The 12720-nt window shown below is 39.1% G+C and overlaps 2 protein-coding genes across 3 annotated transcripts in view; both read left to right on the plus strand.

Moving 5' to 3' along the window:
* The first annotated feature begins 4093 nt into the window (after positions 1-4093).
* Positions 4094-9235, plus strand: dmbx2 (diencephalon/mesencephalon homeobox 2). The gene is made up of 4 exons (XM_073476356.1): positions 4094-4543; positions 5085-5257; positions 6600-6775; positions 7854-9235. Exons 2-4 carry the CDS (start codon positions 5092-5094, stop codon positions 8370-8372), a joined length of 861 nt encoding a protein of 286 aa, XP_073332457.1. The 5' UTR covers positions 4094-4543; positions 5085-5091; the 3' UTR covers positions 8373-9235.
* A 2251-nt stretch (positions 9236-11486) lies between these two features.
* The window catches only part of csnk1g2b (casein kinase 1, gamma 2b), a 35610-nt gene continuing 34376 nt past the window's right edge, over positions 11487-12720 (plus strand). The window contains exon 1 of one of the 2 annotated variants that reach the window (XM_073475970.1): positions 11487-11626. The gene's annotated coding sequence lies outside the window, so the exon portion shown is untranslated. Of the gene's footprint in view, positions 11627-11752; positions 11874-12720 lie in introns of those variants that run through there. The other variant, XM_073475971.1, reaches the window with a different exon arrangement.

The following is a 12720-nucleotide window of genomic DNA, read 5'->3' on the forward strand; positions in this document are numbered from 1 at the left end:
AACTTTTGGGTTGCCAGGTTGTAAAAAATGTTAATGGCAGCGGTTTGTCTGTTGTGTTTAGTGATAAAAAAGTGATAAATGTTGATAATCCATCGATAAATGATCCTAGCCTTCTTATTTTCTGATCAGTCATTAGGTTTGCACTTAGAAAATGTTAACAAGTCATTAACAAAGAGGTTTCAATAATTAAGACTGCAGTTGTGAGTGATATTTGTTCGAAGCCCTCTGTAGAAATAGGTGATCAAAGGGCTTTTTCACAACCTGGCAACCCAGAAGTTGTTAATAGTTTATAACCAGATAACTCAATGATTTATTGACCATAATTGAAAGCATTAGTTACAACTTCATAAAGAGCACCTTATTAGAAAGTGATACCACATTTTTCTCATTGCCTCTTTAATAAAACTGTGAAATGTTTTGCAGTAAATTCAGCCTGTTTGCAGCAGAAACATACCTGACAAGGCTTGTATGGACTTAAATAACTTCAAGCAGGCTACAGACTGAATCGTCACATCATCAGCAGAGCAGTGAGGTCCCTGTAATTCCCTCTGCTGCATGTGACAAGAGTTATTAAACCTGTGCCAGGTTTCACCTGCTCTCTGCTCAGTCTGTTGTCAGTGATGTGACTTCGCCTTTTGTCTTTTATTCGCTGTAATCCATGCATGTGTAAGTGGATCCTCTAAGAGCAGGATAACTCCTTTTAAAGCGGTTTTAAACACTACAGGAGGGACTCAAATCCACTAACTTCTCATTTACCTCTGCACCTAAGTCTTTAATGCAAAACACTCATATCCTGGTGATTAGACCTGCTGCACCGACGCCTGTTTCTTACGAGAAACTGCTCTTAACTTCAGGAAAAATGGAGTATGATGGTGTGTGGAGCTCAGTGGTTGTTTGGAAGTGTGGAAATTTGTAGATGGAGCAGTTTTGGTTGACTGGGAACTGAGGAGCTAATTGAAGAGGCTACGACTCATTTAGACTGAACCCTGGTCGTCCTGATGGGTAGGAGGTGAACCCGGCCGAGCCCTGCCTGGCCCGCAGAAGGGGAAATGATCCGGGGGGGCGGGGGGCGGTGAGTGAGTCAGTGGTGGCAGCTCTGGGATGGGGAGGGTCACACACAACCACACTCTTTGTGTGCCTCTAATCCCCCCAGCCAACACAGCTTTGGCCAGGTTTCATCATGAAAGTGCCATGAAATAACTACTTTTTTTTCTCTCCTCGCAGTAAATCTCCCCTAATCCTGCGGGCTGCGGAGACAAAGGCCTCTGGGACCTAATCCTGGAGCTTTTAGTGGAGCTGAGGGGCTGGCCGACAGAGCCTCTTCTAAATGACTTATTTCTATCGGACACTAATATAGCTTGACAGCCAAGAACAGCGAAAGGAGGAGGAAAGAAAGGCAAGGGGAAAAAAGAGCACAAACATTTTCACATATTTTGGAAGTCTGAGCAGTTTGATTGTGTGCAAGTGTGAGAGGAAGATGTGGACCATGGTTATTTGTGTACAGCCTCAAAGTAAACATCAGTCAAGACATCTTATGTGTTTATCTGTGAACATTGATAAAATATTAAACGGTTTCTTGATGTGCAGTTGACTGGGTGGAGGAATGTACCTGTAGCATCTTATTTTACATCAGGATCTGTTTGTTCGACGATAATGTCGAGTGACATCGGACACAGCAAAATGGCTCTGCAATACTAACAGAAAACAAGGGATATGCAACAAGTTATACTCACTGCAAAGATGATTTCAGAAGACTTTACAAGTTTTATTTTGTAATTTAAAGGTGCACTATGTAGTTTTGGGGAGGAAAGAGAGAGATCTTCATTGGCTGATTCATTTATGTCTAAACAAAATAAATAAACAAACTTTTTATGACTGAATAAACTGAATAAACAAACTGACCTTAAAGAACAACACAGTTTCATACTGTTTTAATTAGCTTATATTTGGCGGACCCTGCCACCTTTCTTATTTTCCTCTGAGAACAGCTTGTTTATTCAGTCATGGATGTTTTGTATTATTACCTCATTAATCAATAAACACAACAAGAAGATTTCAAGTAAACATACCTTGAAACAAATAATTACACATTTTCCTTGATGGTAGCCTGAGAAAAAAAAAACCTGAAATAACAGAAATAATGTGACAAATAGGTGCCTAAAGGTACATGTAAGATACTGGCAAAAGAATATCTCTAAACTTCAAGATTTTGAACAACCCAGAATAAATGATAGCTAGATAACCACAGGTAAGTTATAACTTTACATTTGTTTAGGTTCAATTTTCTATCTAGGGTTAGGGAAACATCGTAATTTGGCTTTAAATAGCCTGTTTTTGTCTCGCCACAAAAATGCCTGGAGTTGTCTCCTTAAAAAAACACCTCAGATTTTGTCGCCACATATACAGCTGGAGATGGTCCGCCTTTACTGTGAAAAATAGACAGCTTTGGTAGCCACGGAAACGGTTGAGAATCTCGCCACAAGCTGCAGCCGTTGGCGGCCTTGTGGCTTGTAAAAACACCACCATCATCATCTAAGTCAGCTAACAAGCATATGATACAAAAGTCAACCTCAGATGTATCTGCGGTTTGCAGAAACGTTAACTTATATCCAGGCGACTGGGCTGTTGTGAAGAGAAAACTCACACGGAAAGCTACAAGCTAAAGCTAGCACACCAACTGACCGCTTGAACTGAAAAACCATGCACTGGTGAGTCTCCCATTCCTGTCTCGGAAAACTGAGATCTTTTCTGTGGGAAGAAGGACTTTACATTTGTATGCCGGTCTACCAAGATACATCTTGAAACTTCTCACTGAAGAGTTGAACTACAAAAGCTAGCTAGCAGTTACAGTTGGTAGCATCAGTCGCCATGGAGACCACCACTCACACAGAAATGGGACATACTGCTGAGTGAAAAAGTGTACAGGCCATGAAGAAACATAAAGAAAACTCTGTATTTAAGACATCTGATGCACGTCTGTCCATAAGAGTGATCCCTCCTCTGTCTCACTTTTCCTGTGTTTTCTAATCCAAATGAACTTTACTGATGAGAAATCAGTGGTGGAATAAGTACTCAGATCTTTTTCAGTCGGTAAAACTACAAATACCACAGTGTTAAAAGTACTGATCCCCAAATTCTGGGCCTCCCGAGCAGACATGTAACATCAAAAAAACAATTTAAAAAACAAAACAGTGGGTAAAATGCCCTCACTCTAAATTGTTGTAAATGGTTTATAACACATTAATTTAGTTACAAGCCGATACAAGATCTTTATAAAGACATAATGAATGACAATATAGTCAACACTTATGTGATCATTTAAAATATGTCTATAGGAAAAGTTATAATTGTTGACAAATAATGTACATTAAAGGGGCACTATGTAGCTTTGGAGAAGGAATTCAAACTCAGAATTTTAATATTTACAATATTAATGAGGTAATAATACAAATTCAGAAGTACTTCTTTTTTCCATAACTGAATAAACAAGCTGCTCTCAGAGGAAAATAAGGTCCCAGAACACTGTTTGAAGCTAGAAAAAGGTGGCAGGGTCCGCCACATATAAACAAAGTAAAACAGTATGAAACTGTGTTGTCCTTTAAGGTCAGTTTGTTTATTCAGTTTATTCAGTCGTGAAAACGAAGACAGTTTATTTATTTAATTAAAAAAATCAGTCAATGAAAATCTTAAAATTTCTTCCCCAAAACTACACAGTGCACCTTTAATAAAAACAACAACATATAGTGTGTTATAAACCATAAATGACTGTAATAGTCTGAGTGTGTAACTGTAGCTGTATTAAGCAGCACTAAATGTACCTACATGTATTGTTGTAGAGTATAAAGTCCTTTACTTTAGAAAATGAATGTATTAGAGGACTTAATTTTGATTTGATGTTTTTCCTGACTGGCCTCTCTGCTCCTGGGAAGACTTGTAATTTAGCTCAGCTGGGTGTGGAGAAATTGTTCTCGTTGAGCAGCGCTCAGATTAACTTCACATGGTGACAGTTTATAGGCAAAATATGGTGCCTGTTAGCAAAACAAACCCTGAGAGAAAAGAGGGCCTGTCAGAGGCAGCGGTATGGGAGAAAGAGGACTGAGGAGGAGAGCACAATCAAAGGCTGTTATTTTAATCTGTCCTGCCTCGGAGATTAGCCGACCACATTGTTTTAATTGTTTTAACGGGAGGGAATGAAACGCTCGCTTATAGGGGGATCCTTGGCATAAATCTCTCAAGTTCAATAGTTTCAAAAACTTGAGCTCCTTGCAACCCCCCTCTCTTCCCTCATCCCACCTAATCCCGGCTAATACCTTTCTTTCTATTGGCTAATGGCTGAGGGGAGCCTGGGTAAATGCTTCTTAAATAGTCGTGGGTGAGAATGGTTTCGGAGAATAAGATCTGTGCCACGACAAAGAGCGCTGCTGTGCGAGGATATAAGGCCCGAACTGGACTGGGAAGTACTGGACTACAGCTCACCAGGGTCGGCTTCTGTGCGTAAAGGCGCACCTGGATCTCACGCTCCTGCTCAGGCTCCGGCTCTCAGGTAAACAGCAGAGGATATTTAGAAAAACTGCGCAGACAGAAAAGGTTTTAACAATGTTTTTATCGCGGAAAGATGGCTGAATGAGTGGACAATTGTGTACGGACATCAACGAAAGCTTATTTTTGGTTAAAAATGCTGCTTTTATGGCTTTGAGATGCGAAACAGGTGCAGAATTTGACGCTAAGTGTGAATATTTGTCACCAATTCATGACGACACATGAATTAATTTTTGAAATAAAAAGGTCACAATCTGAAAAATGACTAAAATTGCCAAAAAGGACAGTAATTATACTGATTTTTGGAGCATTAAATGAAAAACGTCGGTCCCTCCAATAATAAGTGCTCTTTCGCAGGTGTGTGTATTTTTTGGCCACTATGTCTAACAATGTATCAAATTAACAAATAACAACAGCTTTAATTACTTAATCTACAGTAACTGATTTACTGACCTCATGAAAGTACCAGTTAATAACTGTGTTTACGAGGTTTGAGGAATTTGCCCGTGCAGGGTTTCACGTTACAAACCTTCCTGTGTCCTCAGATTCAGTATGAACTCGTTGAATTTCTGCGGGACGTCCAGCGGCGGTGTGTATCCGCTCCACGGTGTCAACTCCGTGCTGTTCGACCTGCACCACCAGATGGCGGAGCAGTACCACGTTTACTCTGCAGCCAGCCCCGCCGTGCACACCCTCTCTGTGGCCGAGAGACTGGCAGGTGGGTCCTGCTGTGGAGGCACATTTCTGCCATGAATATAATTATTTTCAATTTTAGACTAAACTGATGAAGTCATGTTTGTCTGTCACTTGAAGTGTTAGGGTTTGTTCAGGACCAGCATGATATGGAAACCTATTTCTGGCAGCTAAAGAAAGAAAATGATGAAAACTCAACTAACAGTTAGTGAGGGATATTGGGATATGGGTGCAGATATGCATGTGCATGGATATACAATAAAAGTCAAATGAAATGTGTCGCATTATTTTTGGGGATCAAAAATATTCACAAAACACAAAATAAAAATTTTAATATGTAACAAAATAAACAATCCTGTGAAACACTAAAATATCCCAATATCCCTAAATCATTTTGATGAGTGTGCATATATCAAAGTCAAAATTATGAAATAAAGAGTTGAAATCATGAGATATAAAGTCATATTTATGAGGTAAAAAGGCAAAATTACGAGATTATGATCTTATGAGCTACTTATGTATCAAATGTACAAGTAAAAGTATATACAGATAGATATAAACAGTAATGTATATATATTTATAAAGTCAGAACTGTGAGATAAAAGTAAAAATGATGAGGTATAAAAAAGGCAAAATTATGAGATTATGATCTTTTTTGTCTCATAATGACTCTTTTCTCAGAACAAAAAATGTTTAAAAAAAGTAATTTTATGTCAATAAATGTACTTAAGAATCAAAAGTACAAGTAAAAGTAAATACATATAGATATTTACAGTTATGTATTTATATAGGTCGACCGATTATCAGCCTGGTTATTTATTGGATCAGATGTCAATTGCTGATTAAAATGAACTGATTTAAAAATGTGCTCATTCGGGACATGGCTCGATTTAACTTCACTTGACTTGCCCAGGAAAAAATGACAAGAGACTTCCATGAGACTTGGACCACATGACTTGAGTCACGTGTAAATAAAGACTTTATGTGTAAAATGTGCTTTTAGGAAAAAGATTTATTTGTCCAGCGGTGTATAAATGAGTTAAAAAGAGCTGCATCTTCAACAGCTCGAGTGTTGCAGTTCTACTTACACATTAATGCATTTTGTTGCGTTAAATTATTGATGATACTTATCAAGAGAAATTATTAATGCAGGACTTGTAATGGTCAAGTGTGACATTGCTACCTTGACTGTGTGATAATGCAAAGCCTATTAGGAATTAATAGATGACAGATCAGTCCAAACTGAGTCCATACAGGTCAAACCTTTACTGCATCCCTGAAACACAGAAGAATAAAATGGAAATGTGAAACTTTTCACTTCAAAGTATACTTTGCTGATGACGTTTTCTTTCTCTTCTTCCTGCCAGAGCTCATTCTGGAGGCTCGGTACGGCAACCAGCAGAAGCAGCGCCGCAGCCGCACGGCGTTCACGGTGTCTCAGCTGCAGGCGCTGGAGAAAGCCTTCCAGCAGACACAGTACCCTGATGTCGGCATGAGAGAGAGGCTGGCCGTCTGCATCAACCTGCCCGAGGCTCGCATACAGGTGAGAGCAGACACCTGACTGTAAACAACACTGCATGTGTGTATTTGTTATTTTATGGTAAACATTTAGCTGGAAAGCATGAATAAACCCTCCTGTGTTTAACTTAATATATTAAAGTCTAAGACATGTAACTTTAATAGGAGAAAGAAAGTGGATAATATGAATCTTGGGAACAAAAACAGGCCACTTCAATCCCATATGTACATGTACGAGGGTGTCAGTGGTTCAAGATTTTTACATAACCATCTCAAAAAATATCCTGGTTTCACAACAATGATGCTTAAAGGTTGTGGCGGACTCGGGATTTTTGAGGGGCAGAGGAAATAAAAATAAAAAGGGCACAGTCTGTATGTGGCGGGGGACCACAGGGCACTTTATCAAGTTTGGTCCACTGGAAGGGCACCCTGGAGAGCACTTTATCATGTTTTATCTACTTTAGGGGCGTCCAAGAGGGCAGTTTTGCTGTTTCTCTTCACACATGGGGGCATCAGGGGGGCGATCACCCTCGCCACCTCCCCTTAAGTCCACCAGTGTTTAACGGAGTAAAAATAGAAGTGTTTTTTGGTCAAGCAAACACTGTATTAAAATTCAAAGAATATTATGTCCATGAAACTTGATGCGTAGTTGAAATATATATATATGTTTTGATAACACTAATACGGTAGAATATGAACAAATTGACACGGTATGATAATTATTAACTTTCACATGATGGAATACCTTGAAATGGTACATCGCTGCAACCCTAACTTGTACATACCTGCTTATATACATATAAATATACATATATATAGTTCATATATTTAGTTTTAGCTCCATTTCTGTGTTAATTATTTCTTATCTGCCTGTTTGAGTGTCTTTATGTTTTGTTTTGTGATGTTTTGTGTGATTTGGTCGCTGTAAAGCTGCATTATGTTGTGTTTATCTCTTTTATTTTGTTTTGAATGTCTTGACTTAATATGTTCACATTATTTGTTCAGTCTTTTACAATTGGTTTCAAAGTGTAAATGTTTGTATGGCACTTACAAAAAAAAAAGGTGCTATAAAATAAATGTACCTTTGCTGTTTGTTCATCCAGGTGTGGTTCAAGAACAGGAGGGCGAAGTTTCGTAAAGGTCAGCGGTGCTCCCCGCTCTCCCGAGACCACAGTATGGAGGAGACGCCTCATCACAGCAAGGCAGGACAGGAGGAAGTCAGGACAGAAGACAAACAGGACACCACTGCATCACACATGGACAGCAACATCCCTCCTCGTCGCTGTCCTCCTCCTCATCCTCCTCCTCATGTGGATAAAACTCGGGATGTTTGCCCTCCCCCTGTTCCTTCAGACTCTGATGTTTCCCGTTGCTCCCTCCACCTTCACTCTCCTACACTTTTCCCCTTCATGACAGGGGAATGCTACAGCCATCCACCTCACCAGCCGGTTGTGGGAGTGCTGTCCACTGAGCTCGCCCTCCCCCCGGTGTTCTGGCCCATCATTCAGCAGCAGAGCTCCGCCCTGGGGCCTCATCAACCACCCATCACTAAAAACTGTAGCCTCTCCCTTCAGACTGCTTGTTCTGGTAAAGCTGTGCCTCACCCTCACCTGGGGCTGTAACTGCAGAACTACAGCCCGACATCTTCGCCCCTTGTGGACACCTGAAGCAGCCTTGTGTGTGAAAAGACAAGGAAGAGAAGCAGTGACTGCACCGAATGTTCATTTTTATTTAGTGAGCTTTATTGAATGGATGAAGTACTGTCACATGCTTTCAGAGGTTTTTTAGACTAGATCACGTCTAATTTGGATCTGACTAAATGACCCTCTGCAGGTTGGTTTTGGCTTGCTTGAAGGAGGCTGTTCTTTAAAGGATTACTCCACCAATTTCACACATTAAAATGTATTTATATGTCTTTGGAAGTAATGCTGCATATGTGAAAAAAAGTAAAATAAAGCCTTTTGTGGCTCCAGACGAAGCTGCATCTAATCTGATAAATTGCCTCCAGTGATATCACTTAGTGGCCAAGTTGCATTGTGAGTAACATAGGCACGACTGCATTGCACTCTTCTCATACTATTAGACTCATTATGGACAGTTTTAAAACAAATAATTAAAATCAATACAGCAGACCCGGAGAATTTGCCTTTACCCACAATGCACCTCAGTCACTGATTGACATAACTGAAGGCAATTTATCAAATAACAAGCAGACTTCTCTGGAGCCACAAAAGGCTTTAAACTACTTTTTCACATATCTAAACACACTTTAATGTGTAAAATTGGTGAAGCTGCCCTTTAATCCATATTATTTTCATTCCAGACAACAAGCAGGGAGCACACGACATTTAAATTATTGTTGTCTCGTTCAGCATTGTTGAGCTACACTGACACGTAGCTACACAGTAATAAAGCATGTGAGAGGGGTTCCTTATTGTAAGTAGGCACAACATAGAAATGTGAAATAAAATTATTTGTACGAGAATTCTGTTTTTCTTTTTTGTTTTTTTGTGAGACTTAAGATGAATTTCACTCATTTAAAATGTGACACATAACAAGACTGGAAGAAAAGAAGGTATTAAAAAAGGTTTATTATTTGTATTTACATAGAGATCTGCTTCAAGAAAAAGATGTAATCTATTCAGTATGAGGCTGGGTGATGATTCAGTTTCATCTTCTGTCATCATTGGAAGTGTATTGTGATCATATGATAATAACATTTCATCACTTTAGTCTGTTTGATTATTCTACGTGGTTTTCTACATATCTGCCTACAATATACTGTGACATTGATTTCAGCCATATTGCCCAGACCAAAGTTGATGCCTGAGAAGTTCTTTGAGATATAAAAAAATTTTTTTTTGGGAGCACTGCCAGCAGCAAGGAGATAATCTGCTCAAATAACTGTCGAATTTTACATGAACTCTGGTGTTTTGGGGGATCCTGCTCTGAAGAATGAATGAAGCAAACATCTGGCAGTTGAAAAAAAAGAGGTCAAACTTCCCACAAACGTTAAAATTTAAAGAGTGAGGAAGACAGGAACTGTATTTAATTTGAATGACTGTATGCACACAAACAGGTCTATGAAGTTAAAAGGATTGTAGTCTTCTTGAACACAGGTGTGTTTTTCAGCTTCTGAATCAAAGATCAACAGTCTGCAGTGTTGATCCTCGTGCAGCTATGGCTGCAGCTAATGATTATTTTGATTTTCAATTAGTCAGTAACTTGTTTTATTGATTAATCATCTAGTCTTTAAAACTGTCAGAAAATAGTCAAACAATGCCGATCAGAGCCTAAGTGCCTTTATATGACTTGTTTTGTCTTCCCAACAGTCCAAACCCCAAAGATATTCAGTTTACTAATACAGAAGACAATCAGCACATCTTCACAATTAACAAGCTGGAACAAGTGAATTATTGACATTTTTGCTTAAAACATGACTTAAAATTATCAAAATTAGAGACTGACCGATATATCAATTAGCCGATATTGGCCTTTCACAGATCTGTCAGTATCGGCGCATATGTTGTCTGATATGTGCCGAATTGCTGGCGTAATTTATAACTATAAAATGAGTCAAATACATTTACTCAAGTACGGTACTTAAGTACATTTTTAGGTACATGTACTTCACTTAAGTATTTTCAATTTCTGCTACTTTATACTTCCACTCCGCTACATTTTGGAGGCAAATATTGTACTTTTTACTCATTACTACATTTATTATATAACTTTGGTTACTAGTTACTTTCCAGATTAAATGCTACATCAGATAATCAGTCCACCCACTGTGTACAGTATATACATACATGTGAATATATGTATAATTTACTTGAAACTTGTACTTTTTGATACCTGATACATTCAATATCAGATACTTCAGACTTTTACTCAAGTACTATTTGTATGGGTAACTTTCACTTTTACCAAAATAATATTTTAATATCTCTTTCCAACACTGTCCGTTACATATCTATATCACAAGTGTTTGTTAACCACATTTGAAAGATCACTGCAAAACTGTGAGTATATTGGCCAATATTCATTTTTTTACTCCCTAACATCTGTACTGGCGTTGGCTCCAAAAACCAAGTATTGGTCGGCAAAATTATTGCTGATTAATTTTCTGTCAATCGATCAACTGCTTAACATTCAATAATTTCTGCTCTGAGTTTGATTTCATCAACATGTTTACTATAAAAAGGTAAACAATCTTTAATAATTGTTAATGTATCTGGTGTAAATTCCACATCAGGATTTCAGCTGTGGGATCTTTGGCAACATACAGTATTTGGATTTTGCACCTGTGAAATAATATCAAATAATCTGATTTTCCCAAAATATGACAAAGTGGGAACATCCAGCCTTTTGTTTAAGATAAAAATATCAGTACAGGAAACTAAGATATGAAGACCTAACTCAACATATAGACTGTAGTCACACACCTGTGGCATAAAAACATGTTTGAAGGGACCATATCAAAGACAATAATCCCCTAATTTGTGTTTAATTAGTAAACTAAACAATACAATTGTGTTTGCCAAGTTGCAGATATTTCAATAACTTCACACCATCTTATCTTCAGTTTAATGAAAACTGCACATTTGTCAACAGATCGACATGTTTGTTTGTTTGTAGCAGCTCCTCAGTGAACCACGCGCCTGACGTTCAGCCCGATTCTCCAAACCGGCTGCGTCAGTTTTCCAGCGTAGTGCGGCGCTGTGAGCCAGCGTGACGCTGTGCCTGGGTATCGGCAGCCGAGGGAGGCTTAAAGAGACAACAGTGAAATCATAGCAACTTGACTTGAGGGCAAGAGAAACGAAATGAGACCGAAGAACCATGACTTGGACTACGTTTCGATAGCTAACATTTAAAGGTAATATTCTCTCATTTGCTGACAGTTGTTTGTTCGTAGCAGCGTCTTGGCGCACACTAAGGTTCCTGCTAGTGCTTCGTGTGTTAGCCCGGGTGCTAGTTTGCTAAATGGCTAGCCTGTGAGCCGAGCGGTGAGAGAGCCCAGGCTGCCGTTGGTGTGCAGTCGGTTGTTTAGGATTAAGGAGTTGCCCGGCAGTGGTCAGGATAAGACTGTACCTGGAATCTGAACTCAAAAACGATCCTCTCAGGTGAAACAACGATTCATTTAATTATAAAGTGACTTCGGTCGATGGCATTAATTAGTTACAACGTCGCTTGGGACGTTGTTATTTCTCAGTTATTAAGCGTTTACTAACTAACCTGGTTACTGTAGCAGAGGGAATGTCAATCAATGAATATTTTATGTTCTGTCCTGTTTCGACTTGTTCAATTTGAATTGGTTCGTTAAAGGTTAGCTGGCTTGTGTTCTTATGGTTGACTGCTGTTAACAGATTAGCTAGCGTTACATCGTTAGCTGGTTTTTATCAGGCGTTGGGCCAAGAGTAAACGGTGTTTTTGGTAGGTGCTAGCTAGGTTAGCTTGTTACTGGTAACGTTATGTGGAATTTCGATTGAGCTGCAAGTAACAGTAAGATTTACGCATACTCTATATGCATGTATCGCTAATACTGTAATGTTGTTCAGATAGCACACTAAAACAGCTCAGCAGAACCAAACTTGGTACGATTGAACGATGGCAAGCTAACTTGAGCTTGCTAACTAACGCCAAGATAGCCTGAGAGTATCCGGCCTTGTCCGCCGAAATAGCTAACAGTCTTATGTTAACCCTAGGTTTCCCGAAGACAAACATCGACGGGGTTTTCTTGTAAGATTTTATTTACTTTGTCTTATGTCGTATCGTGCTATCAGAGAGTAAACGCAGCTACTTTGAATCACCCGAAACTAGCGCTAAATGACAGCTGCCAGGCACTATTCGGTAGCCAGTTAGCTGTTAGCTAGCATTAACATAAGCTCTGAAGAGAAGATATTTTGTACACTGCAAGGAAACATTGTCAATCGTATCCAAGTGCTGTAATACTGCTACTGTTGTTATTGT

Source organism: Pagrus major, chromosome 11, assembly GCF_040436345.1.
Source record: "Pagrus major chromosome 11, Pma_NU_1.0".
In the NCBI taxonomy this organism is placed as follows: domain Eukaryota; kingdom Metazoa; phylum Chordata; class Actinopteri; order Spariformes; family Sparidae; genus Pagrus; species Pagrus major.